Raw genomic sequence first — 27,751 nt, 5'->3', positions numbered from 1 at the left:
CCTCTAGTGGCTTCAAGATGTACTAACACCACAGTGTTATTCAATGGTCTGTTTAAATAACCCAGCTGGACTGTTTTGTCTCCAGTAGATGCGAGTAACTGTTATCTTCGTAAGATGAAATATGTTTATTAAATTACAAACATTTGCGCTGTGACTAATATATTGCATATGTGAGTCTTCACACAAATGTTCGGTCAAAATAACCGAGCATGAGAGCATCCACAGCCAGAGAAGACAAACAGGACAGACACGATCTGAAAATCTGAGCATTTCACCCGGACACCGACAGCAATCGTTTAACATCTGGATCTAGAGTTCCGCGGTGCGTTCATCGCGGATTTTCAGGTAAGAAATAAATGAACTTCTATGTAGTTTCATCGGTAAAATTCACCGGTAACTAGAAGTGAAACGCGATTTCACTGTAACGTTAGCGGTGTACATATTGTACGATCGAAATCAATCAATCCTGCAATTCAATACGTTATAAAACGGCAACTCGTTCTCGGTTTGATCAGTTAGATGGTCTGTTTATAAACATGAGACATTTGTACATTTACTAAAACTACTGGATTTGTTTGGATAGGGCCATTGTAGTATTTTGTCACATAATGCTTTCCGTCATGACTAGTTCGAGTCTGACTCCTTTCCGCGAATCGATTCTTTTGAACAGTTCTCTTTAATGAACCCTTTCAAAAATAGTAACAAATTTTCACAAACTTAGTTCTGTCCGACCATTACTTTACATCGAATCCACAAATTCATATAGATCTGTCACAATGATACATTTATAAACGTTTCAGCAATTGTTGCAGTCGTGATTCAGTTCTTAAACAAGACATTTCGAGCTAAACTTCGACGAATTTACTTTAAACAACTCTCTTTAGTGCGTGCACATAAAATGGTAACACATTCAATAAATAAACCTTTTCCAGTTCGTTTTTATCTCTGCTGTTAGTAATTAAAATGAACTTACATTTCCCGCCTCACATTCTCCGTGCATCGCAAACACTGTTATATATTAAGAAGATTCGATTCGAATGAATCATTTACTAGTCGGATTCGGACTTGGCTTCTGACGTCATATTCAAACGCCATCATATCTGGGTTTGTTTTGCTAGCTTGTAGCATCGCTAGACGTGATTTCACACTTTTTGGGGTTTCGCTTACCTGAGATGGTGCCCAGAAAAGTGGGTTTATGAGAAAAGGGCGTCACATGCCTCGACACACTAATGCTAACTATGCCAGACCAGGAGTGTCTCCAAAGTAAGTTCATATTTGATTGAGTTTTGCTCATGCTGCTAACTGTCAAAAGGAAAATGCAGGAGATTTTGTAAGTGGGTTTGTTGTTAATTATAATTATAAAATATTTTAACAAACTAAATTATATAAACAATGTACTATTCTCGATAAATACATACGACACGATAAAGTAAGAAGAAATACAATGAACAGATTTTTACATCAAACGTGTCACTATCTAAACACTGTCTGCCCACCTGTTCATTTAGTTGTTGTGTACTTTTCAGTATGCTTGTCGATCCCAGCGTTTTGTCATTTATAAAATTGGTAACGTCGGCACTTCATTTCACTCGTACTACGTATTTTCCAAAGTCATTATATTCATACGGAAACGTACTATACCTAAACATCTCCCTGATTCTAACCTTATATAGCCCAGTGCTCTTAGGTAAGTGTACTGTAGGTACACGTTAAGTACGCATACTGTAAATTAGTGCAACCATTACATTTAAAGATTAAGAAAGGTTTTCAAGTCTTATTTTATTTGGTATTCAGGGCTTGCAAAAATTTTTAAATCTCTGGTAGGCACTAGGCACTCTTCAGTTTTTTGTAGCCCGAACATAAAAAAAAACATATGTATATTTGTATGTATGTATGTATGTATGTATGAAGTCAGAATTATTAGCCCCCCTTTGAGTTTTTTTTTTTATATTTCCTAAATAATGTTTAATAGAGCAAGGAAATTTTTACAGTATGCCTGATCATATTTTTTTTCTTCTGGAGAAAGTCTTAATTAATAAATTCACTTTTCAGGATAAAGTCTCTAATTAACCAATTTAAGCCTTTAAATGTCACAGTATAAGTGTCCTGAAAAATATCTAGTCAAATATTATTCACTGTCATCATGGCAAAGATAAAATAAATCAGTTATTAGAAATGAGTTATTAAAACTATTACGTTTAGAAATGTGTTAAAAAAATCTGCTCTCCGTTTGGGGGAATTGGGGAAAAACATAAACAGGGTGTGTGTGTGTGTGTGTGTGTGTGTGTGTGTGTGTGTGTGTGTGTGTGTGTGTGTGTGTGTGTGTGTGTGTGTGTGTGTGTATATATATAATGGCATTTGTTATAGGCTATATGTCTTTGTTTTTGAAATAACCAAAAATAATATTTAACATTTTTATTTGATTAATGTTTTTTCATATAAGCAAAATGAACATTGTTTCAGGTTAGTTGAGTAATTGCTTAAAGATATATATTTAAATTCAGCATAGTTTAAACAGGCCTCATGTGAACACCATGATGTGAAACTGCTTGTTTAACCAAAAGACATGTCCTATTAAACTTCACAATTCTGAGGTAAGAAATGAATGCATGTTCGGTTATTTTTAAATTGTCCCTGAATAAAATTTCATGTTTTAAAAACCTTAGAAATTTTGTTGAAGTCATTATTTGGTGCTGAGGAAATGAAACATCTGTGGCGTGTGACAGCTAACAGAACAAATCCAGGTTTTTAGATTATGCTGCTATAGACAAGTTAAAGTGATTTTTAAGTAAAACACATATGATTACTAAATTTTAAACTTTGCTCAGGCTATTTCTGTATCTGAATCTTAAGTAAGAAAAAGTGGATTTATTGCTGCAGTATCAGCAGCACAGTATATACATAATTATCACATTTTTGAGTGGATGTAAAGGCATTGAAATATACTTTTACTCCCACCAACCTTTCGGGTTGGTTGAGATAGATTTTGTAGCCTGTCTGGAAAAAGCAAAGCCCCTGGATGTCGGCTACCAGATTTTGCAAGCCCTGGTATTTTACATGCTCTTCCTTTTTATTTAAAGTAAATAAATTATTTTATTACCTTACATTTAGTTGTTATTTATCTACTTTATTTATTTTAAAATGGCAATGAGTTGTTAATGTAGCAATAAATAAACAAATAAACTTTAATTGTTTAAATACATCTATTATCTAATATGAAATAATAAGTTATGTTATATATGCTCTTTAATTTGACTGTATAATTCATGTGCATTACTGAATGTCTCAAATTGCTGTTTTTTAAACATTAGTAGCCCTTAATAAATTTTTTTTTAAGAGTAGCATAAATATATATTTTTACAGACAATATGTAACCTAAAAAAATGAAAAAGCTGAAACAAATGTTTAATGGCTCTACTTTTTGCAGTCATCCCATGTTTGGCCGTTACCTGAGTACAGTAGGCTTCCCGCCAGCTCAGAACATCTACAACCACTGGAGACACTGGTATCAGCCTGGTCATTTATGGTGGACGCAGCCACCACAGCTGCAGCATCCCTCATCCTCCTTCAGCACTGTCAGACACCCGTTCAATAGACCCCCGAGACCTCCGGATCCGTACCAGTGGAGCTCCTGGAGGCAAACTGGAGTACTGCCCCACACTCGAGGCCTTCACCTTTCTGCAGGTCTGATGGAGAGCACTGACAGACCCCCACCACAGAAGAGGAGGAAGAGCGCAGAAGGGGAAATATCTCAGCGCTCACCCCAACATTCACCTCCGAAAGGCAGCAGGAGTCCAAAAGGAAGTCCTGAATGGCTGCGCAATGTATCTAGCATTGAAGTTGCAAATAGGACTTCAGCCGTACCTGGTAAATGATTTGGATGGTGCTATTCATTCATTTGGATGCACTGGTTTGTGGGTTGTTGATATGATGTTGTATTTTCACTGTCACACATGACAAAAAATTTATATAATTAGTATTGTGATTGTTTCAAATGCAGTAAATAGTTAAACATTTCTATGTCTTCAATGGACCTCTTGTTAAAACTGCTGTGTTATTGCAGTTTTAAGCCAAATCTTAAAACTGTCCTATGCTGTGAGCGTCTCAAGCATAGTTCAATAAATTACAACTCTTATAAATATTTAAAAAAAAAACAAATAATGCAATCATTAATTAATACCTCAGACCTAATTTTACAAGTGGCTATTTTAGTAAATGGCATTTTTCCCCATACATCCATATATTTCCAAAAGCATAGAAACTTTTGTGAATCTAAATTTCATCACTGAAAACTATGGTGTTCTGGGCACAGTTTAAAAAAAAAAAAAATTAAATGGATCAAATGGGTGCAGATTTGAAAATGCCAGAAATCCCATGTTTTGCTCTCCAGGGTTAACTGGTCTATCTTAGTTTTTACACAGTTTTGTAAAGGAACATTGGGTTGGATTACTGTGATCCAAAAACCAAATTTCAGCATTACCAAATCCTATTGATCAAAGCCTTAAATGGAACCAACAGTGTAGCCTACTGGCTTAGCAAAGAACCACTGGTAAGTAAAATACCAGTGGCCACAAACAGCCATTGCTTGTTTTAATGGTAAGAAACAGAAACACTGTAATCCAGGGTTCATACGGTCATGGAAAACCAGGACAAGTCATAGAATTTTGACATGGCAATTTCCAGGCCTGGAAAAGTTTTGGAAAAACAGAAAAAATCCACAAAGTTATGGAAAACAGAAATCTGTTTACTTGAATATAGGTTTACTTCTTTTCTGTCCTTGGCCAATCACATACTCTCACATTATTAGTGCAGGGTAAGCATTATCTAAATACATTTTACATTGATATAAATTTAAACTGAATAGATTGTTGTGTGTTTTATGATATGCTCTGCTGTAATAAATTTGAACATGCATTGTTTCTTTTACCACGTAGACATTGCATGAATAATTAGGTCATGAAAATGTACTTAAAAATCTTGGGAAAATCACCGAAAAGTCATGGAATTTTAGTAGTAAAAATGTGTATGAACCCTGGTAATTAACAAACTTTTAAAAAAAAAACTGTTTGTTCTAATATAATACTGTTTTGAAATAGTTTTGTTGTTGTTTACCATATCTTATTAGATGTTTATATATATATCATCAGTAACCATTAATTTTGTGATCGTTCACTTTTTTTTTAAATCACAACTGAATCCACCCTTCTGATCAGGAAAATCCATTTTTTTATCAAATAGGTCCCAATCTGGATTGAAAGTTTTGAATAACTCAAATGACAGATTTGATCCAAATCAAATGTAAGATTGGATTACATGGTCTGATCTTAATTCGAAATCCCTCTGTTACTTTTAAAAACCCATTTCCAAGATTTGATACAATCCATGATCCAAAATCCCACTGGATTACTTTTGAAAAACATGGGCCCTGATGCGTCACTATGCTAATTTTAAACCAACATTTCCACAGAAGATTTTATAAGTTTGAGGACCACATTTAAGATCATGTGACTGAAGGCCAAGACGTGCACCTGTTAAATGATTGTTTTTTAAATCGCTTTAAAATTGTTTTTAAAGTTCTGTAGTAACCCAATTTATTGAAAACGACACGTGATGGAGAAAAAAATATTCATAATGCCATATAAATTAAATAGTATGTATGTAAATAAGTGTTTTTCTTAATAAATATTTGCTATGTCACACCATAGGACATATGTACGATACAATTCATACTACATAAATATAACAAATGTCTTACTGCCTATTTGTCAACTACCCCTGTATTTATGCACAAATCCACAATCGTATCTGTTCACAGAGCTGAAGAGACACTGGGAGGATCTTTCTCATCTCTGCAAAGCTGCACCATCTGTGAACCGAGGGAAGCAAAAATGGCCGTTTGACTTTTCGGTGATGTCCTATAATATCCTCTCTCAAGATCTGCTCTGTGATAACACATACCTTTACAGACACTGTAATCCTCCTGTTCTGGACTGGCGCAATAGGTTTCCTAATATAATCAAAGAGCTGGAACAGTACAGTGCTGATGTAAGTTTGTGAAAGACTTGCCTGTGTATTTTAGGCCACTTTCACACTCAAAACATGTTGAACCGATGAAAATTTGCAGTTCATTTAACAAGATATCTGCAACATTTTTTCCCCCATAGATAATGTGCCTGCAGGAGGTGCAAGAGGACCACTATAAACAACAGATCAAGCCCTCACTGGAATCTTTAGGTAATTTATTCTTCCTTGATTTCTGTATAGGTCAATTTTCTTTTGTTTAGTGTAGACTATTTTTTGTATTACACATATATTTTTTAACAGTAAAGATTTTATCCCCATTAATGGTTTATTATTTGATCATAAAGTTAAAAGCTGTAATATTATATACAGGATTTAAACGGTCATCACATTACTTCATTAGTTAGACGACCACTCAAGAGTTAAAAACAATCTCATTTTCGTTTTAATGTACTGTAATTAATATTTTCCTTCACCTTTAAAAAAACATCTCCATTGCGCAGGAAAATGACATATCAATTATCATCATTCACTTATTCTCATGTCTACATCAGTGCAGTGAAATTCCAACAGTCCAAAACATTAAACGTACATTTTCATCTCATTTCATCTTATAAACAACAAACCATTAAAGGAACACAGAAAGGTCCAACTCCTCTTGGTGTTAGTGATCTTAATTTATGAATCCAGAACGCTTCTCTTTGTAATAATCTTTTATTCAGATGACCTCCTCTGTGACTCAAATACTTCCTCAATTCATATACATTCTAGTTGTTTAACGTCATGTCCGAAAAAAAAATATCCTGTTACTGCCGAAGATATATCTTGTCTTTTGGCACAGACATTTTAACATATAGACCACATTACGAGTAGAGCAGGTACTACAGGTTTTTATCTTAATGTTTTCACCTGTTACTGGATTCAAAAATTACTTACACTTTACTAAATTCTGACATGCCGTATAATTTCTGCACGAAAAACAACGCTGTAGAAAAGTGAATTTCTTATTTCTTACTATATCTGAGTTTATCATCATATCTGCTAAAGTTTGGGATTTTTTAAAAGTCAATAGTGGATTATGTTGAAATTTATTATTTAAAGATATGTCAGAAGATAATATATGCCAATGTTTATGGATTGTTGATTAAATAAAATTATTGGAAAAGTTTGGGAAAAACAGGAAAACCCACAAAGTCATGGAAATGTGTTTGACAAATATCTGTATACATTAAAATATAGGTTAGTTGAATTTACTTCTTTTCAGTCCTTGGCTAATCACCTGCTCTCACATTATTAGTGCTGTGTAAGCATTATCTTAATACATTTCATATAGATTTAAAAGTAAACAAACAGATAGTTGCGCGTTTTGCGATATGGTGTAATCAGTTTGAACACGCATTGTTTTTTTTTATTATTTATCACATATACGTAGACAATTTACTTTTAAGCAGGCTTCAACTCTAAGGATTTTTTCTACTGGGCCAATCAGCTGGGTTCAGCTTTTTACTTGCTCTGCCAATATTTTCACTTGCCCCACAGAAAAAAAAGGTAATGGCTATTTATTAGCCACATATTTAAACTAATGTGTTAAATGTTTGTAAATCTAGAATTCAGATATTTAAAAAATTGTAATAAATGTATAATGAACAAAATTCAAAGTGTTATGCAAACAAAAGTAGCAGTAGGCAGGTATTTTATTGCAAAACGAAAGGTGGCTGACCTGCCAAACTGACAGCAAACTGTACAAATCATCACTTCATTTGTTTTGTTGTGTCGTATCTACGTAAACGTCTGTTATGAAGTCATTCAAAGTTTTTTTTAGCATCATAATTTGATGTTGCCACCTTGTTGCTGTGTCTTCACTGTACTGGTTGTTACGGAAAAAAAATAACGTGCTCACAACATCCAAAGAGATAACCGAAAAGCAATATAGTGTTTTTGAAATCACATGAAGGTAGCATTTGAAGGCTTAACAGCACAAACTCCTTCTCGATACTAAGTCCGTATTTGCACTCAATTGACAGTCGCACCCAGATTAAACTTTAGTGACAAGGCAGCACTGTCCAGATAAGGCCAGTAACGATCCTGTCTACTGTCCCGTGCATCTCACACACTGGCCCCGACCCAACAGGCAGTTCTCATTGTTGAGCCCAGTTTAAGTTTTTAAAAAAGTCAAAGAATTTTCAACATGATTTCACTGCAATTCATAACCTTTTTATTTAATGACTAATTGGTATGAATTTATTTGATCTCATACATACAATTTAATACAATTTACCAACTGACGGTTGGGTTTAGGGGTGAGTTTGGATGCCATGCCTCCTTTTTAAACTTTCATACGACTGAACTTGTTCGAATTAGCCACTAAACTGACAAAACAATTAATAGTTACATTTCCTCATGAGATCAGGCTAGGAACTTTAACAGTAAAAATGTGTATGAACCCTGTATATATTTGTGTAACAACTTGTAATTTATTTAGACATTTTTTCCTGTTATGGTAAAGCTGATTTTTAAGCATCATTATTCCAGTCTTCAGTGTCACATGATTCTTTAGAAATCATTCTAATATACTGATTTTTATAAGTTTCAAGCATAAAAACTAAGTGAATTACAATAGTTTGCTAAATGAAATAGTCTTCACATCACAGTAATTAAATCACACTTTACTGAAGTAGGATAAATAGTGTGGATAAGCGCCTCAATCCTCTGCCCTTAAAACAGGCTACCACTGTGAATTCAAGCGGAGAACGGGTCTCAAGCCTGACGGATGTGCAGTGATCTTCAAACGCGAACGCTTCTCTCTGGTGTCCTGTCACCCTGTGGAGTATTTCCGCCGTGGCGTCCCGCTCATGGACCGAGATAACGTGGGCCTGATTGTGCTGCTGCGGCCCATTGACCCTCATGTCTCTCTCTCCAACATCTGTGTGGCTAACACACATTTACTCTACAACCCTAGACGTGGGGACATTAAACTGGCCCAGCTGGCTATGCTGCTGGCAGAGATAAGCCGCGTGTCCCAGTTACCTGACAGCAGCGTTTGTCCTGTGCTGCTCTGTGGGGATTTTAACTCTGTTCCCTGGTCACCCCTCTATCGCTTTATTAAGGACAGAAGGCTGGACTACGATGGCATGCCTATTGGGAAGGTAGAGAATCTTGGAATTATTTTTTTCCCTGAAACATTTTTGGCATTTACTAAATTCTCATACTTGTTGATTTCTTTTAGGTGTCAGGACAGGAGGAGACCCCAAGAGGGCAGCGTATTTTGAATGTGCCAATTTGGCCCAGAAGTCTAGGCATCTCTCAGCAGTGCCAGTATGAAAACCAAACTAGAGGTGATTTTCTGCACCCATTACATTCATTTATTTTCCTTTGGCTTAGTCTATATTTCAGAAGCCAACACAGTGGAATGAACCACAAACTATTTTGGCATATGTTTTACACAGCGGATACCATTCCTGCAACCCAGTACTAAGAAACATCCATACACTCCCGCATACACATTCACATACAATACACCTATAGTGAATTTGGACTGTGGGGGAAACTGGAGCACCCGGAGGAAATTCACGCCAACATGGGGAGAACATGCAAACTCCACACAGAAATGCCAGCTGACGCAGCAAGGACTCAAACCAGCGACCTTCTTGCTGTGAGGCGACAGTGCTAACCACTGAGCCACCATGCCACCGCACCCATTACGTATGAAACTCAATCCATTAATTCTGCACTCCAGTCTTCAGGGTCACGTGATGTTTCAGAAATCTAATATGCAAATTGGTGTTCCAGAATCAATTCTAATTATTGATATAATTTTAAAAATAATTGCATTATATTTTTTATTATTGCAACATAAAAAAAATTGAGGTAACTGAGAATTTTCTGTATTTTTTTACGCATAGAAATTTCAAATGAACAGCAGATGTGGAGACATTTTTGAGATTATTTGAATGCATTAATTTCTTTCAAACATTTTTGATCCCCTTCTATTAAAGTTAAAGCAAACAAATTAGCCCAGAACACTTGTCATACTTGCAAATGTATGAATGTAATTAGATTAGATTCAATTTATTAAAGCAAGTGGCTTCAGATAATAAACACAAAAGACCTTTTCTTCAAGGGATAGTTCAGCCAAACATGAAAATTTATAAAGCAGTTTACTTGTGTGGTTCCATACCTTTATGAGGAGTTTCCTTTTTTTGTTGAACACAAAAGAAAATATTTTGAAAATATTTCAAAGTCTTTAACTATTATTTACATCTCATGAAAATAAAATACTACAAAATTTATAAAAAATCTTATTTTTTTATTTTCTGTTCATCATTAAAAAGACTCAAAAACTCAAACAGAGTTGTTACAAGAGAACGGAGAGTTAATGATAACAGAATTTTCAGTTTTGGGTGATCCATCCCTTTAAAAAAAGCTCTTTTTTTATGTCATATTTGCAGTGATCTTTAATTATCTAGTGGCATTTCAAAAGAAACATCTTTTACTGTGTATGTGATAGAGTTTCTATGTACAGCTTGTTTTTGTCTCCAGTATATCAGTTGTTGTAAATTCTCAACTAATATACTAAAGACAAAAATACTTTGTACATAGAAATTCTATCATATATGCACTAAAATAAGAGTTTCTTTTGAAATGCCACCAGATAATTAAACATCACTGCAAATATGACTTTTAAAGTAAGTCACGTGTCATATTTGCAGTGATGTTTAATTTTCTGGTGGCATTTCAAAAGAAACTCTTATTTTAGTGCATATATGATAGAATTTCTATATGTTTTTGTCTTCAGTATATCAGTTGTTGTATATTAATACTCAAGGAAATGACACTCATGTCAATGTATATAAATGAAATGCTATCTATATTTTAAACTTTTTTTGTATCAAATATGCAATAACATACTGGAGACAAAAAAAAATAATTGTACATAGAAATTCTATCAAATATGCACTAAAATAAGTGTTTCTTTTGAAATGCCACCAGATAATTAAACATCACAGCAAATATGACTTCTGAAATGAGTCACTTGTGATGTTTAATTATCTGCTGGCATTTCAAAATAAATACCGAATACTGTCATGTTTGCAGTGATCTTTAATTATCTTGTAGCATTTCAAAAGAAACACGTATTTTAGTGCATATATGATAGAATTTCTATGTACAAATTGTTTGTTTTGTACAAATCAGTTGTTGTATATGTAACTCAAGGAAATTACACTTGTGTATATATACACATTTTATTAAATGCTATCTATATTTTTTTTTTTAAATTGTAAAGTATTAAATATGAAACAACTGATATACTGGAGACAAAAATTATAGAAATTCTGTCATATATGCTCTAAAATAAGTGCTTCTTTTGAAATATCACAAGATAACTAAATATGACTTTTGATACAGATACAGTAAGTCACTCGTCAGATTTGCAGAGATGTTTAATTATCTGGGTCATTTAAAAAATACTTAATAGTTAATATATATTTGCAGTGATGTCAATATATATATATATATATATATATATATATATATATATATATATATATATATATATATATATATATATATATATATATATAAAATGATATCTATATTTTTGAACATAACTAATGTGTCGGGCAACAACATGTACTTGGAAATCAAATAACATTGAGTCTTACACATTCATTTAAACCTATAGCTAGTCCAGGCTGCAAACATGTTTTGTAATAAAAGTTTTATGCAACTGCTAACACCCAATTTAAATTATTTTCACAGATTCTGAGTTAAGAGATTTGGAGCAGACTGAAAGGGAAAGGTAAAAACGAGTATTTAAATATAATATAAATCTATATCTGTCTATACAGTGCCTTGCTTCATTCAAGCCCTTTGATGTAAACATTACAGCATTACACTCCTTGCCTTTCATTTCTGTAGATCTATTGTCAACGTTTTAAAGCCAAGCTCACTTGACAGTCAGTGCTGTTCAGCAAATTTAAGGAGAAGAGATTGGACTGCTCAAAGCGATGTGTCCTATTTAAATCCTGTGATGTGCTGACCTTTAATTTCGAACAGTATTCATTCTTCACTCCTGTGATCTGTTGTGTAGTTTTACCGAAGCCAGCATAGAGCACTGTTTAAGGCTGACGTCTGCGTACTCGCATCACCTGAAAGAGAGCGGTCAACCCGAGATCACAACATGCCACTCACGGACCGCCATCACTGTCGATTACATCTTCTACTCTGCGGCTCTGGGAGACGTGATGGCACAAGCAGGTTCGACTATGCAATTACTGTCGTCTAAACTACAAGAAAATACATTCATTCTCGGTAGTTGGTGTGTGTGATGTAACATTTTCTTCCAAATACAAACTTAGATTATTAATAACGGCAGCTATTGGGGTTGCTGTCACCACATGAAAATGTACTTTCTCACCCTCTAGCGCAGGGGCATCAAACTCTGGAGAGCCGCAGTCCTAGATGGTTTTGTTGCAACCCTGCTTCAACACACTTACATGTAGGTTTCAAACAAGACTGAACGACTCAATTAGTTTGATCAGGTGTGTTTAATTATGGTTGCAACTTAACTGTGCAGAGCTGCGGCCCTTCAGGAACTAAGTTTGACAGTAACTGTGTTTTATATACAACAAATACTATGGAAGATGATGGTAACTGGTTTCCAACATTTTTAAAAATAATTTGTGTGTTCAACAGAAAAGAGAAACTCTAACAGGTTTGTGACGAGGTTTTGTTCCTCTGTTTTGTAAACAAGGCAGAGGGCAATGAAGAGATTGCAAAGGGAATTTTGTTCATAAGCAAAGCAGTCAGCTGTACTTTATCTGACCGCAGCTTCACTGAATATGCAAGTTATTAATTTTCCTTTCCAGGGATTTAAAATGTAGTTTCCATTAGGCCTGTCACGATATCTATTTAAAAAAAAAAATTTTTAGATGATATAAGTGTTTTTTGATCGGTGATTTGTCAGCCTGTTAACCGAAATATGACCTTTTTATAATCCATAATAGGGGCACTTTAAAAGCAGGATGTTCACATAGAGCAGTGGTCAAAAAACTTGTTCCTGGAGGGCCGGTGTCCTGCAGATTTTAGCTCCAACCCTAATCAAACACACCTGAACAAGCTAATCAAGGTCTTACTAGGTATACTTGAAACATCCAGGCAGGTGTGTTGAAGCAAGCTGGTGCTAAACCCTGCAGGGACACCGGCCCTCCAGGAACGAGATTAATGACCCCTGACATAGAGGGTCAGGATAAGTGTTGAAAATAAATGTTTTTTTGCATGCATATTACTGTTAGAGTAAAAAAATATGAATTAACATTATATGTGATCCTTATGGAACATGCTAAAATAATAATAATAATGAATAAATCCATATTATGAGCCCTGTTAATATCCTCAAAGGTGATGCCACTAGACTATCAGTGTAAATGTTACATCACCACTCCTGTAATCACGTGACCTGTGATGCTGCAGTTTTCTGCAGTGCAGTATATTGTACAGGAAAGATTATGCTGCTGCTGGTTACCATGACAATGTCCCCCTCCTTCTTTTACCCAGAGTACAGTGCTCCGCCAGAGAGGGGTCTACAGCTGCTGGGCAGGTTAGCTCTAGTGGGAGAAGAGGAACTCCAGAAGGTTAATGGCCTTCCCAACCAGCACAACTCCTCTGACCACCTGCCACTTCTGACACGTTTTCGTCTGCACCCTCAAGCCGACAGCTGACAGAACAAAAGTGCTTGTGAATATCATATGTGTTGCCTTTGAATATGTGTTGGGGCAGAAAAAGAAAGAAGCAAAGAAATCATTTACAGATCCTTTAAGCTCGAGAAGTGTCATTATGAACATTGTTTTAGCTGGTGCATTATGGGATGGTGAAATGCTTGCTGGAACAACCAAATGAGGGATGTTTTTTTTTTTGGAACAAGGCAGCTTTGACACCAAGCAAGTGATTTCATAAAGATATTAATATTTTTTTATTTTCAAGGTTTTACGAAATATCTCTTTCAGACTTGCGTCATTTTAAAGTGATAAAAAAAAAAGAGGATGAAAAATGAATAATTTTATCTTCAAGCTGGCATATGTGTAATTTTACTTTCCTGAAATAAAAAGGACAATATATAAAATTACAAACATTTTTTTTCTGATGATCTAAGTTTGAAATATATTTGAGTTGGATTGTCTTAAGTTAACACAAATACCTTTCTCAATTACACTACTTGATTAATCGTATTTGTAAAAAAAATTTCTCCACCTTTTTTTTCATGATTTTTCCAATAAAAGCTAAAAGTCTGATCAACATGAACAAACTATGTGAACTACATCTGTCAAAAACCTTACCCTGATCACAGTTATTGGCGTTTGTGATGGATCACAAGTAATATATTAAGCCAGGAGTGTCCAAACTCGGTCCCGGAGGGCCGGTGTCCTGGAGACTTTAAGATTTTTTTTTTTTTTGCAGTGTAAGAGCTTGATTAGCTGGTTCAGGTGTTTGATTAGGGTAGCAGCTGAACTCTCCAGGACACCGAAACTCCAGGACTGAGTTTGGACACCCCTGTATTAAGCTTATTGTATTATTGTAAATAAGCAAACAAACACACATCATTGGATGGCAGCAATACATCAATATCATATAATGTGAGCAGAGACTGCTACAATGAAAAATCTTTAATTTTGCATGTTTCGTTTGTTTTAACAGTGATACATTTGAGGATTAACATTAGGATTAATTTGGAGAAAAAAGCCAAGTCAAATTAAATGACTTGAAGCAACTGAGACAAGCTGGAAAATTACTTCTCACTTGTGGTTTGAACATTTATAGTACTCTGTGTAATGTATTATACATTTATATAGCACATTTATTGTGTATGACCAAACACCAAAAGTGCTTTACAAACATGTGAGGAGGTCTCTCGTCACCACCACCAGTGTACAGCATCTACTTTAATGATGCGATGGCAGCCCAGGACAATGATAGCAGTGCGCTCACCACACCAGCTATAGGGGGAGTGGAGAGACAGTGATAGAGCCAATTCAGCGGTTGGGGATGATTGAGTGGACAAAGGGCTGAGGGAGGTAATTTGGCCAGGACACCGGGGTTACACCCCTACTCTTTACAAGAAGTGCCATGGGTTTGTTTAAAAAGGGCCTAATCTGCAAAATTTAATTTTAGAAGGAGTTTAAAGTGCAATAGTCTGTGGATATAACCAGTTTCTAATGGCAAAAACATTCATTTTTTTAATAAATATATGTACTTCATTTGATCAAGTTTCAATGGCATTTTCTCCTTGTAAATGTCATCAGAAGCAGAAAGTCTTGTCCATTAGTGAAGATCTCACTTAATAACATGGGGCTTTAGTCTTGTTTTTAAATCTGCCACTATGCAGACACAAAAAGCTGAACTATGAACTTTTTAATGCTTTATCAAATATACAAAAATTTGTTCCCCACAAGTTATCTTTGCATGACTGTGCACACCAGGTAGCCATTGCAGTTCTGAATATAATTAGAAAGTGAAGTTCAACTTGCTGACACCTTGAGTTACTTCTGCAGTGGTTTGGTTTTGTGTGAATATTTTTTTAAAGAATTCAGCTCTGTTTCTGGATTATTAAAATTCAGCTGATAAGACGCGTTTCAGCAGAGCATGCTTTGACCGACCTGAGACAATGCTGGGTGTTCTTGGAGTCTTTTTATCTTGGGAGAGGAGATGAGAAATGACGGATTTTTCTGTAAATCCGCAGCGGCTATATTCCTGTGTGTGACGCTGTCTTTGTAAGCAGATTAAAGCGGGCGTATTCCCACTGTGCAGAAACACTTCAGTCAGACTGGGTTCTGTAACTCTGAGATTTAGGGCAACATTGATGTTACATCACCTGGTTTAATCTCAAAGCTTCTGTTTTGGCAAGAACAGCTCCTTACAGAGACAGCGGCCAACAGTATTCAGGACCTTACAAAGTTTATAAATTACAAGCGACAAAATGTATTTTTTTTTTAAAAATGACGTTGTGAGTCAAACTGACTAACTCTTTAACCTTTGTGCATTATTAAAAATAAGTTGAAATTGTAACTTTCATTTCCTTTTAGAAATCTATTTTACACTAGAAGTACAAAAATAGGCTACATCCGAGACTTTAGGGCACAATGTCCTCATTAAAGCCGCAATTTCCTCTTAGTGCAGTTTAAGTAAAAAGTCATAGATGCTTCTATTTTAGTTTGAAGTTGTAACTTGTTTTTTTTTAATGTTAAAAATAATAATACTAATAATCCAAGTTGTGTTTTTTTTTATTTAACATTCTGTAAACAAACTTAAAGGATGAAAAAATAATGAAATAATTTTTGGTAGTTATCACAATGGCTATTTGCTGGTAAAGAATTTTTAATACACTTTTTTTATAGGGCCCATTTTAATTTAATACTACACTTTTAGAAGTAGATAGGCTATACTATTCTTTGTTTTCTTTCCATTGGTAGCCTAGTAAGTGTAGCTCACGCTCACACTAGGGGGGTTCAGGTGGTTCGAAAAACCCACCACTCACTGACAAAGGTCAGGAATTTGTCCCATACCTGAGCTCATTTGTCCTATTTTGACTGCTTTGCCATCATAAATTGTAAAAATAACCAATCGAAAAGGTGTTAGACCAAGTGGAATCCTCTGTAGGCTATCGAGACTTCAGCTAATCAGTTTTGACCAATGTAAACAAGTAACTTTTACTAAAATTCTTCAACATTATTCTTGAAACAGAAATGACCAATAAAAAAATTAAGCACCGAAAGCGGCCCATATTAATTAATTTGAATACTCATTTGGCTGCAAATGTACTTTCTTTCAAGAGAGGCTAAAAAAAAAAAAATCACAAAGCTCTACACTTTTACTATGTATTCAATTTGATAAATTCTGACTGAGTAGTTGAATATGCTAGCCTGTTATTTGCATAAATGACAATAGGCTGCAGTTTTTAAATTTATATATTATTGGATTCCTGATTTTTTTCTAATGATATGTGATGTAATAAACTTAAAAATAAGTATTTATTCATATTTCTATCTTCTAAATCCTTAATGTTTGGTACATCAAACAAGTGTGGTTATGATGGCCATTCAACAAGCTAATCCAGCTATAAATGGTGCTTAAAATATCACCAAAATGAAGTATTTAGATCTAACGATTTAAAAGAAAATTAGGCAAATAAATGCAAAAAAGTTCACTTTTTGAGAAAAAAAGAATCACTCCTTTCACCAGGCAGGCTATGGGCCTGTCACGTGACATTTATTTGCATCCATTTTGTGATAAAATTATCTCTAACGTTACGTGATTGCTCAGGTAGCAAGCAATAATTGGCTTGGATACTGGTTTTGTAGCAAATAAGCTGTTTTTAAGATAACACGACATCATGATGGCAGGACACACACAAAAAGAGACATTGAAAACTAGATTTCTTTGCTAATCAACAAATGTAGTTATTCGGAAAGTATTGGAAAATACTCCATAGCTTTACCACCCAGTCCATTGACACATATGTGAATAGTGATTCAAGGAACAAGACAACTGAAAATGATATTAATGCAATGGATCATTTACACGCAAGATGGCGCCGTTTGGTCTTTATTCACTTGACTAACCAATCAGTATCGCGTATCCCGGAAAGCGCGCGTAATTAAACACAGTAAACGTTCCATCACAGAAAAAAAACTTGTTTTATTAAAACATGCTACTGAGGGTGAACAAATTAATTCAATGTTTGCTTATGAGGAAATGGAAGTGACCCAGAAACACAAATTTCAGACAGAAAAGAGGATTTATGTTGCAAGGCTTAGGAAAATATGTTGAGGGTCACTTATTTTATAAAGTCCTTATTTTTGTGATACATTTAAATACACAGGAAACTCAGGATAGGCTTGAAGTAGTGAGATCTTCATAAAGTCACATTTTTAACATTCTTACTGAGAAAAACATTTCCCATAAAATTGGATTAAACTATTTTGTCATTCAAACTGATTGTATTTTCAGACATGGAAACAAACATTCCACAAAAGCATCTATAATCTGATTACTTACATCACCTATGAATATATATTGGTGATGTGTAATATTAAACTTGTTGCAGTTCCATCACTGTGCTACAGAAGCCAGATTAATGTGCTCTTTAATCATACAAAAGCTAAAATATTGACTTTCACAATATGGGTAAAATGTCTCATCTTAGCACCTTTAAGGGGAGATCACTGCATTTCTTTAAAACCAGAAACTTGAATGCTTTTACTACTGCTTTTTACTTTTTCCACTCAATTTCACACAATAAGTTTCCAAACAGCAAGTTATAAATGATAAAAAAAAATCTGTAACAATATGATGTTCTTCACATACCAAAAAAAAAAAAAAAAAGCAGCAGACCCCTTCTCTCCCATAAAGAGTCTGAACAATTCAGCATTAGATATGTCACTGAAACTCATGACCTTTTTTTTAATCTTCATGTGACTAAGATAAAACCCTCAGCCTTAAGGATGAGTTTGACGTACTCAGTGGTCTGGCACTTGTGTGGTTTGATAGCTTCTGATAGGAAAGCTGGTACCAATTACAAGGCAGAATGAGCTATAATGTGGTAGTTTAGTCAACAGCACTCAATAAACAACGCTCAGAGAGGAACCACTCGCACAACCCACAAAGACTTAGTAACAATGTCACTGCTACAATTTTAAAAATAGGTCTGTTGTTGAGCAAAACAGATCATAGCGCAGATCTGCTCCACGTGCATAGCTTATTCTCATGAGGTGGTAAAGTTTGAAGTGATATGCTGTTGATTAGGAGATGATATCCTATTAGTCTATGCATATGTTAGCAATGGTGTAGTCAAACGCACCTTTGAAAGTAGACTTCATTTAATGATGTTTGCGAATATTGGTGCTCAGTGAATGCGCTGTCATATTTCTCATCATACTGTTGCGTGTAAAGTATTGTGCATACTGCTCAAATGGCGAAATTCACATCAAGTACACTGTAAGCAGACCCTCACATATGCATAAAACAGAAGTTTACTTTGGAATTAAGAGGACATGAGGATAGAAAAAAATGAAGTGAGGAATTTATATTTCAATGCTTCGCTTTTCCAAGAAGCTTTTTAAGTTTCATAGTGGTAATTCCTCCAAGATCCTTTGCATTTACAATTTTACCCTCTTTTTAGTGTGTCTTTACTTGTATTTCCTCGTGAAGCTTTGCCTTCACTACAATAAGTTTTAAATATAGCTTTTCCTCCCAATTTAAAATCTAAAAATTACATTTCAATGCATTTCATTCCCTTGAGAAACACTGCATTCCCACGCAAAACTATTGAGTTCAGTCTCAGTGTTTTATTTCCCAAAACTTGGCAATCAGTAAAAAAAAAAGCATTGAACTATAGTATTCGATATAACATGATACTCAGGGTGCGAATTAGACATTGACGATCAGGGGGTCAACTTTTTCTGTAGTAGTTTGGTAATGCATGCTTCGCTGAATCAAATTTACGAATGTATTTAAATTATATCACATTTATTGATAAAATGTACCCATTTTTAGCATTTTGGGGGATATTTCGTGACTATTTTAGACGTTACTGTCGGTCAAACTATACAAATTATGTCTAAATTTTACATTTTTTAGGCTACATGCAGATATAAACATCTATTTTACAAGAAGCATGTTTTGTGAATATTTAAGATGTCTATTGGTGCTTGCGAACTGCCAATTTCAGACTGTTGAATCGTATTTTTCCTAGCATTGATTAGCACGATTATGCATTTCCAAAGGTATGAATCATTATGGGGTGTCAAATGTATAGTTATATTATACATTTTTAATTATTAATATTTAAGATATAAATCAGAGATCAGAGAAAGCTATTTCTTACTATTAAAGGGCTAACCCCCTACCCTATACATCTTGCTTTGATGTCCTTCAGGGGGGATCAAGTGTTAATTAGGGGGGTCAAACCCCCCTGTAATTCGCACCCTGATGATACTTTAATATCTTTGCAATTCCTTGCAAAACTTGACAAAAGTACAGCGTTCCACATTTACTAGCAAATACACTTAAAAATTGTTCCCCCTCCAATTTTTTTCCACTCAGAGTTTTGCAAGCTAACACAAAAACACTGAAGTATATTTTTTCCTATCACCATGTCCCTTTAGGCCAGGGGTGCCCAAACTCAATCCTGGAGGGTCGGTGTACTGCAAAGATTAGTTCCAACCCCAATCAGACACACCTGAGCTAGCAAATCAATCTTTTATTAGGCTTTCTAGAAAGATCCGTGCAGGTGTCTTGAGGAAAGTTAAAGCTAAAGTCTGCAAGACACCAGCCCTCCAAGGCCGAGTTTGGGCAGCCCTGCTTTAGGGGCTTTGTAAAAACCCTCTGATTTATGGTCATTAACAATGTGGTTCCTGACTGCCGCATAAAAAAAGTAATTAGAAAATATAAAATTTAAATGAATATGTGAAACTTTCAGGATTATTTGCAGTGGACAGCACTTCAACCTTCACACCTCTGAGAGTTTCTTCATCAAAAGAAAAGTAAAATGAAAATGCACAGAACCATAAAATACTGTACTGGCTTAAAAAAACGTTAAAAACAATAGCGAAAAATGATAAATAATAAAAACATTTAAATAAAAAAAAGTTCATCTACAACCGCTACCATGATATTGTATAAGAAAAAAACATACAAAACCTATCAATGTTTGTTAGCCTCAAACTTTCAATAAAGATCAATAAAACATGTTATTTCCATCCATATTACAGGTGTGTGGAGGTAACATCAACAAAAAGGAAGTGGATTGAACATAGTTCTTGTGGGCAGAATGGCGGATTCTCTGATGCTCTGGTCCCTCGTGTCCTTACGCCTCTGGCAAAATAGCTTCTTGACAGTCAGTCTCCAAAACTACCAATAGTGAGGCACCGAGGTTCACATCTCTCTGCCAAACACAATCCATTCACACTCCAGCTCTCACAGCTAGTGACGATCTGTCCAAAAATACAGTTTTCCCCCACATTTGCGTGAATATTTTTGTCAGTCACACTTTTAAGCTTTCTAAAATACTTGAGCATTATTAGGGTACAAACATATTCTTTAGCAAGAAATTTGGTTCAATTCTACTTAAATTATGAACTATTTCAACATTTTATGGCTTAAAACGAATGTCTTTTCTTGTTTAAAACCTTTTTTGAATCACTTTTAAATTTGAGAAGGGCACCCAATTTCCCTCTAACACAGAAGCAGAACTAAAAATAGGATAAATATACTGTACAGTTCACAATTTGCATTAAACAATGTGTGGATCTGACTGCGGGAGGACGTGTGGAGGATAAAGCTGTTACATCAGTGCTGTAGTGTCTCAGATGCGGATCTGGTAGCCGTCGCTGAGGGTGCTGAGCTCTGCTGGCTTTCTGTCCAGTGCTGCTGGCCTGCAAAGACAGATCGTTATGTTAGTTTCAAAACACCACAGTAGCAAATGTGTAAGATCTGTAAAGAAAAATTCTACAAGACAATTAAAAATTTTGTTTGATTGCAGATAATCGAATAATCCATCACTCACTATCTTTTAACTTAGTCCCCGATTTATCAGGGGTTGCCACGGCAGAATGAACCACCAATTACTCTAGCATATGTTTTATGCAGCCGATGCCCTTCCAGCCACAAATCAGCACTGGGAAACACCCATACACTTTCACATTAACACACAAAATCATATACTTTGGCTAATTTTGTTTACCTGATTCACCTATAACTATACTGATGGCCAATGCCGATTCTAAATCCTGAAATGGACCAACTTGATCCGACATTAACCAAACAAGAGCAACATGTGAAACACACCAAACAAACAGAATGAACCGCTGCTGACCGACGACCTAACAAAGCGTCTTGGTGTGTCCCAGCCACACCAAGTAAAGTACAAATGAAATCACACCTAACCATTTGATTTTGTTATCTCCTATTGCTGGTCTGTCTGAGGTATTGAGCTGGTTAACATGATTGACGATGTCCCTCCAACTGTCAGTTTTGGCAACAAACAGAAATGATGAGGAGGAGGTGGTGTCTGTTAGGTTGAAATAACTCTCCTGAAACCCTTTTCCCAATCTTGCTGAATGAAATACCTACTATACTACATCCAATCAGCTTGCAGTAGAAAAACAAACCACACACACTATTTTCTAATTTGATATTCTGTTTCTCTAGAAACTGTCACATTACGAAAAAAAAGGTTGCAGCTTTCGGTTCATGCAGACTTTAAACACAATGACAGCATTGACAACTTAGTTCAGTAACACGTACACTGTCCACAAACCAGAACTAACCACTGCTTCGATTTACCATTAGTCTGAATCTCTCTTGTTTTTTCCCACAGGTGTGTTCCAGTCATATTCACATTCACATTCAACCTTCAGTCCAGCTGAGAACACAGAGTTGCTGAAGAACAAAGTGCTCCATCACAGACCTCCAGCACTGCCGTAACTGTTGTTGCTCTATCATACTCTCTTTAACCATTCACTTTTATGCTGCTACCCTTGTGAAGAAATCAATAGGCCTTCATGTTCTTCTGACTGATGCTGGCTATTTGAAGCAGGTCCTTCAGTGCCAGGCGATCAGTCACACAGGAGTGCCAAAGCAAGACTTTCATGCTAAAGTTATGCCTTTTACAATCACTTTCCTTCATGATAGACTGAGAATGAAGGATTAAAATACATCACTTACAAAACAGAAGCAACTTGGTCTGTCATTATAAGAAACCACAACCAGAATAGCTAGTCAGAATAAAAAAACTGTTATAACTCCACCCGAAAACACATATCTGACATGCTATGACCGGTGTTCAAGAAATATTGTTACAGTTTAAAATAACGGTGTTCTGTTTGAATATATTTTAAAGTTTAATGTTTTTCCTAAGATGTAAAAAAGTTAGATTTTCAGCTTTATTATCAGTCTTCAATGTTCCTTTACAGATCATTATGTGCTGATTTAAAAAAAAAAAAATATGATGGAAAAATGTTTAACTAGTATCAATGTTGAAGATTTATTAGTAGAATGTATACTTTTTAAAACTATACTTTAATGAATAAAAAGTTCAAACTAAGAGCCTTTTTTTAAATAGAAATAAATAAATATATAATATAATAAAATAAATAAATAGACAAAATGAATAATATATATATATATATATATATATATATATATATATATATATATATATATATATATATATATATATATATATATATATACACAACAGTTCTGCCTGGTTTTTAAATCTGATTGGCTGATAGCAGTGCGATATTACCCTTGTGTATTACTCCACCCACATAATTTATTTAGAAGGATAGTGCTTATTTTAAAATATTTATAATTTCTGAGAGACAGTGCATCTTTGAGCAAAGACGGTTGACGTTGTTCATCCAAAATATGGCGACAGAGACCACATAATAAGCCCTACGAGGAGGAAAAATTCAGAGTAAGTTTAAACTACAGCTGATCAAATCATTATAAAACTGGTAAGTGATATTCTAAGTCGATCTCTCTCTTTTGTATGTTGCAGTGCTGTATTTACACCATAGTAATTGTAGTGTGAGTGTGAGATGGAACTCATCTTTAAGTCTTTAAACTGGTGATGTTCATCTGTTTATAACGAGTTCTGTTTTCGCTACTGCAGTAAAAAGAAAGAAAGAAGAAATTCCCGCAATTTCCTTATCGCAAACACAACAGTAATTTGGTAGTGATTGCGTTGCTTTTTCAGGTTTAATTATTGTGATATCCCGATAGCAACAGAAGAAATACTGGGAAATCTCTGTAGACTGATGGCATTTCATGCCGTTCAGCCTTATAATCCTAAAATGCCAGAAAAATCACCTGTTTTGTCATCACTTTAGACATTACGATGGAGAATCATTCAAATACTAGTGACATTTGTGAACTGGCAACGGTTTCTGCTGTTCTGGCTTCACTGCAGATGTGAATGAATGTAGGAAAAAAGTATTTTCTCATTTAAAAGCATTTTGAGACTCTCCGTGTTTGATTTAATTTTTTATATGCACAATAATGTAGTCGAACTGTTGTATAAACACAATATCACACTTGTAGCAGTGCGATGTGACTGTATACCGCCACTGTTGGACACAAAGGCATTTTAATGAATTTTTCCCCCCAATGCACTACTTTTTTGACAGATGAAGAACAAAGTTTTTTACACTGCAAACTCAAAGATGTACAAAGTGGACAAGGAAAGTGTATATGCGAGTTGAACTGAAAGGAGCAGACAGTAGAGGTGGGGCTGAGTCTGTAGACAAGCAAACATCCTGTGTGTTAGAAATAGCCCTGAGTGGAGATAATGCACTCTGACAGGGAGGAGACGCAGGAAAAGGGCAGGAGCAGATCTGCTGTACCAAAGCTGAATTTCACTTTCCCAGAGGAATTCAACCGTTCACTCAACAGATCTGATGTGTAAAGTCTGAAAAATTCAAATGCATCTTTCAATTTAATCTTCTGGCTGTTTCATGTCCTTAAATAAAAAGTTAATGTTTTTTTACTAATATTTTTTGGGGGGAAAGTTGAAATTCCTATCATTTACTTGACCACAATAAAAATAAATTATTCTTAAAATTATTTTATCATATTACAGTTAAAAAATAACAATTTTCAAATCTTAAGACTGTACTAAAGGCTGCTTCTTTTGCATCATAAGGACAAAAACAGATATCATTATAATATGCTGGTTTGGTGCTTAGGAAAATGCTGAAAATAGATGTACAGTTGTGTAAATGCAAGTTAGAAACCTTAATGTTGTCATTTGACCTAAATTAACAATTAATTTACTGACTATGAAACATTCAATTGTGATATTCTGATTTAAAAAATTAAATACTTTTTACAATTTTTAAATGGTTAAATATGTCCCTTTCTTACATTCAACCATCCGAAATTAAGTTCAAAGATGCTTTTAATAAGTGAACATGGCAACGCTTTAAGACTGCGATCTGTGAAACAGCCCTCTAAGCGTAAACAAAACATGACTCCTCTGTTGCTCATGGTTTAAACTGGAGAACATGACAAGGGTGTGATGTTGTAACGTTAAACCGGTTAAAAATACAGTGGATAGCATATGTGAAAGACGCCTGAATGTTGCTCAATTAGTCAGATGTCACAATTATAGGAGTGAGCTGTGCTCTGTACACACAATGAGGCTTAATTAAGGGGATTTACTTCACTCTTGTATTTAAATGCGGTTGTCAATTCTAAAATTAAAAGTGTGTGCATGACCATTGTTTTGTTCTTCCTCATGTTGTTGTGCTGTTATACCCTTCCCCAAAAAACTAAACACAATCATAAATGTTTACAGGCTTACAAAATTTAGCAAAATGTTCCACACACAAAAAATTATTTAAAGATGATTCCTTGGATTTGCCAATTTTTTTAAAGTTACGTGGTTGTAAACAAATTATTTACTTAATTTATTTGAATACTACTAAACTTAATTTGTTTGTTTAAATTCAACCCATATAAATTGTTTGCAACAATTTTGCTGAAATCATTTTTTGAGTAGTTTCAGAAGACTTCATATTACAGACTGCAAGCCGTGTGGATCCCTTTTCTGATTTTTAAAAAATCATTTACTTCTGAAGTTGGAAAAAGTTAGATGCTCTGGGAAAACTAATTCTTTAAAAAGTGTCAATGTTTTATGATTCACTTCCGGTCTCTTAACATCTTGCCTTCCATGTAATAGATGCACTCTCCTTCATTTTAATTTATTTTTTTATTAGTCATTTTATTTATTTGTTTTGAACTACTATTGTCTTATACTGTTTAATTATACATACTTTAAACATTAACAACATATCTGAACATTTGATTGTAGTTGTTGAATGACTGCATTCAGTTGGTTGCAGGTACATATTATGTACACTTTTATTACCCGTTTCTATTTTTCTATTTCCTTTATTTATTAATTAATATATTCACTGATTAATATATTAATAAATTTTCCCTATCATTTTTTAAATTCCCTATTTTCTTACCTTTTGTTAAAAACAACAACAACAAAAGATAACACTATGTAACAATTTGTATTGTAATATTTTTGTTTTTTCGCAATAAAAGATTTGAACATAAAATCATTTACTTGAATCCCTTTTTGAGCTTTCTATACTCTGTTAGCTTAAAAAGCTAAACAAAGTTAGGTTTAAATCAAAGTTTGTTCAAAAAATGCCAACTTTTGTGTCTTATACTAATAATAATAATACATTAGCACCTTTAAAGAAGCTTCTCAAGACACATTACAAAGTATAAATACAAAGATTTTACAATGGTAAATGTAAATATACAGTGCTCAGCATACCTGTATATGAGTACACCCTATTGGTGAATATAAACAAAACAGATTTATTAAACAGATATATTTATTAAAATAATATTTTTGTTACAGAACATCTTTAGAAATGGAAATATAATACATTTAAATGCATGCAAAATATTGCAAAAAAAATTGCAAACTACAGCATTTCAACAATACTGTATATATATTTTTTTTCTCTTAATTTTTGCTATTTTTGAAAATTTGATTTAATATATAAATTTGGGCTACTCATTTTTGAACCGTTATCGGAAGTTATTTTGTTAGATTAGCTCCAGATTTGGCTTCAGTACTGAATAAACTAATGCATCTGCACACATAGAATATTGAAGAGCATCATATAGAAAATATTAATTTAAATGAGAGATTTGTGGGGGGTGTACTCATTTATGCTGAGCACTGTATTTAAAAATCTAATAAAATATGTTTAAACAACTTATGGAACAAGAATTCACAGCAAGCATGTTTGAAACCACATAAGTGTAAAGTAAATACTGTAATGATAGAACATCAATTATTGACAGAACTATGCCTTTAAGAAGTGTATTTATAAAGGAGGTGTTGTTCTTCTGTTTGTGTAAGTTTCCTTCGAGTGCTTCAGGCGCTGTCACATGCTCTGGAAAACTACATCACAGTGACAAAACCCCATAATAATCGTAAAAAGCAGAACTGTGGGGGGTTGGAGAGCAGATTCAGCATGACTTCATTAGTAACTTTATAATTCTTCCCACTGTAAGTGAATTAACAAACTGGTCTGCCAAGAGATGTGTGTGCTGAGCACTTTATCTGTGTAATTGAGGGTGATGCTGACGTTAAATGGGTGGTGTGTTTCAGCAGCTGCCTGGCTCGCGAGCGTATGTGTGGGGTGCAGTAATTAACATCTCAGGTCATGTGACAGGAAGGTGCTATGAAAGGCAGCAAAAATAGCTCCGATCGGGAGGCAGGAGGTTCACGGGTGTGAGACCTTAAAGTTGGGATCATTTTATAGCCTTTGCGGTTCATTCAGTGCATTAGATTGACTAAATAATTACAGCATTAAGTAAGACACAATGATAGAGTCCTTTTTGGAACACAATACCAATGCTATAAAACAACATGCAATTAAACAAAACAGCAGGGGTGTTGCTGTGGTATCTTTCGTTTGTTTATTAACACAAACACACTTCTTTGACAGTTGTGAAAGGGCTTGCATTTTTTTCCAGTATATTACGTGACTTTAAGATGTCACATCAAATACTTAAAAAGAACTTAATAGGGCTGTTATAATATACTTAATAGAGTGGAATAATTGAAAATGTCAACGTGCAGAAGAATAAAAGCAACCGCATAAACTGCAGCAACCACCGTGATCATGTTTTTTCAATG

General features: G+C 34.6%; 2 protein-coding genes and 1 long non-coding RNA gene across 11 annotated transcripts in view; 1 reads left to right on the top strand and 2 right to left on the bottom strand.

Annotated features, from left to right (window-relative positions):
• Positions 1-32: 32 nt before the first annotated feature.
• angel2 (angel homolog 2 (Drosophila)) lies at positions 33-14,326 on the top strand. Of its 7 annotated transcripts, none has more exons than XR_011007689.2 (9): positions 33-345; positions 3,428-3,867; positions 5,816-6,045; positions 6,165-6,234; positions 8,746-9,167; positions 9,248-9,356; positions 11,782-11,821; positions 11,941-12,279; positions 13,579-14,326. XR_011007689.2 is itself a non-coding variant. In XM_005160742.6 (9 exons), the coding sequence occupies exons 2-9, from the start codon at positions 3,435-3,437 to the stop codon at positions 13,740-13,742; spliced, it is 1,635 nt and encodes a 544-aa protein (XP_005160799.2). In that variant the 5' UTR covers positions 33-345; positions 3,428-3,434; the 3' UTR covers positions 13,743-14,326.
• On the bottom strand, positions 8,744-11,286 carry LOC141379400 (uncharacterized). Its single transcript, XR_012396000.1, has 2 exons — positions 10,199-11,286; positions 8,744-10,105 (listed from the first exon to the last, which is right to left on the bottom strand). It is a non-coding gene; the product is annotated as an uncharacterized lncRNA (long non-coding RNA).
• Positions 14,327-17,696: 3,370 nt separating the features above from the next.
• vash2 (vasohibin 2) overlaps positions 17,697-27,751 on the bottom strand; it is a 49,455-nt gene continuing 39,400 nt past the window's right edge. For 2 of the 3 annotated variants that reach the window (XM_005160740.6, XM_073932852.1), the window contains one exon: positions 17,697-21,449. In XM_005160740.6, the coding sequence (XP_005160797.2) occupies positions 21,380-21,449 (70 nt within the window). In that variant the 3' untranslated portion in view covers positions 17,697-21,379. The remainder of the gene's footprint in view (positions 21,450-27,751) is intronic. The other variant, XM_073932851.1, reaches the window with a different exon arrangement.

The sequence above is a fragment of the Danio rerio genome, chromosome 20 (assembly GCF_049306965.1).
Source record: "Danio rerio strain Tuebingen ecotype United States chromosome 20, GRCz12tu, whole genome shotgun sequence".
Lineage (NCBI taxonomy): Eukaryota > Metazoa > Chordata > Actinopteri > Cypriniformes > Danionidae > Danio > Danio rerio.
The sequence above is the reverse complement of the archived record's forward strand: the minus strand, read 5'-3'. Positions and strand labels throughout refer to the sequence as shown.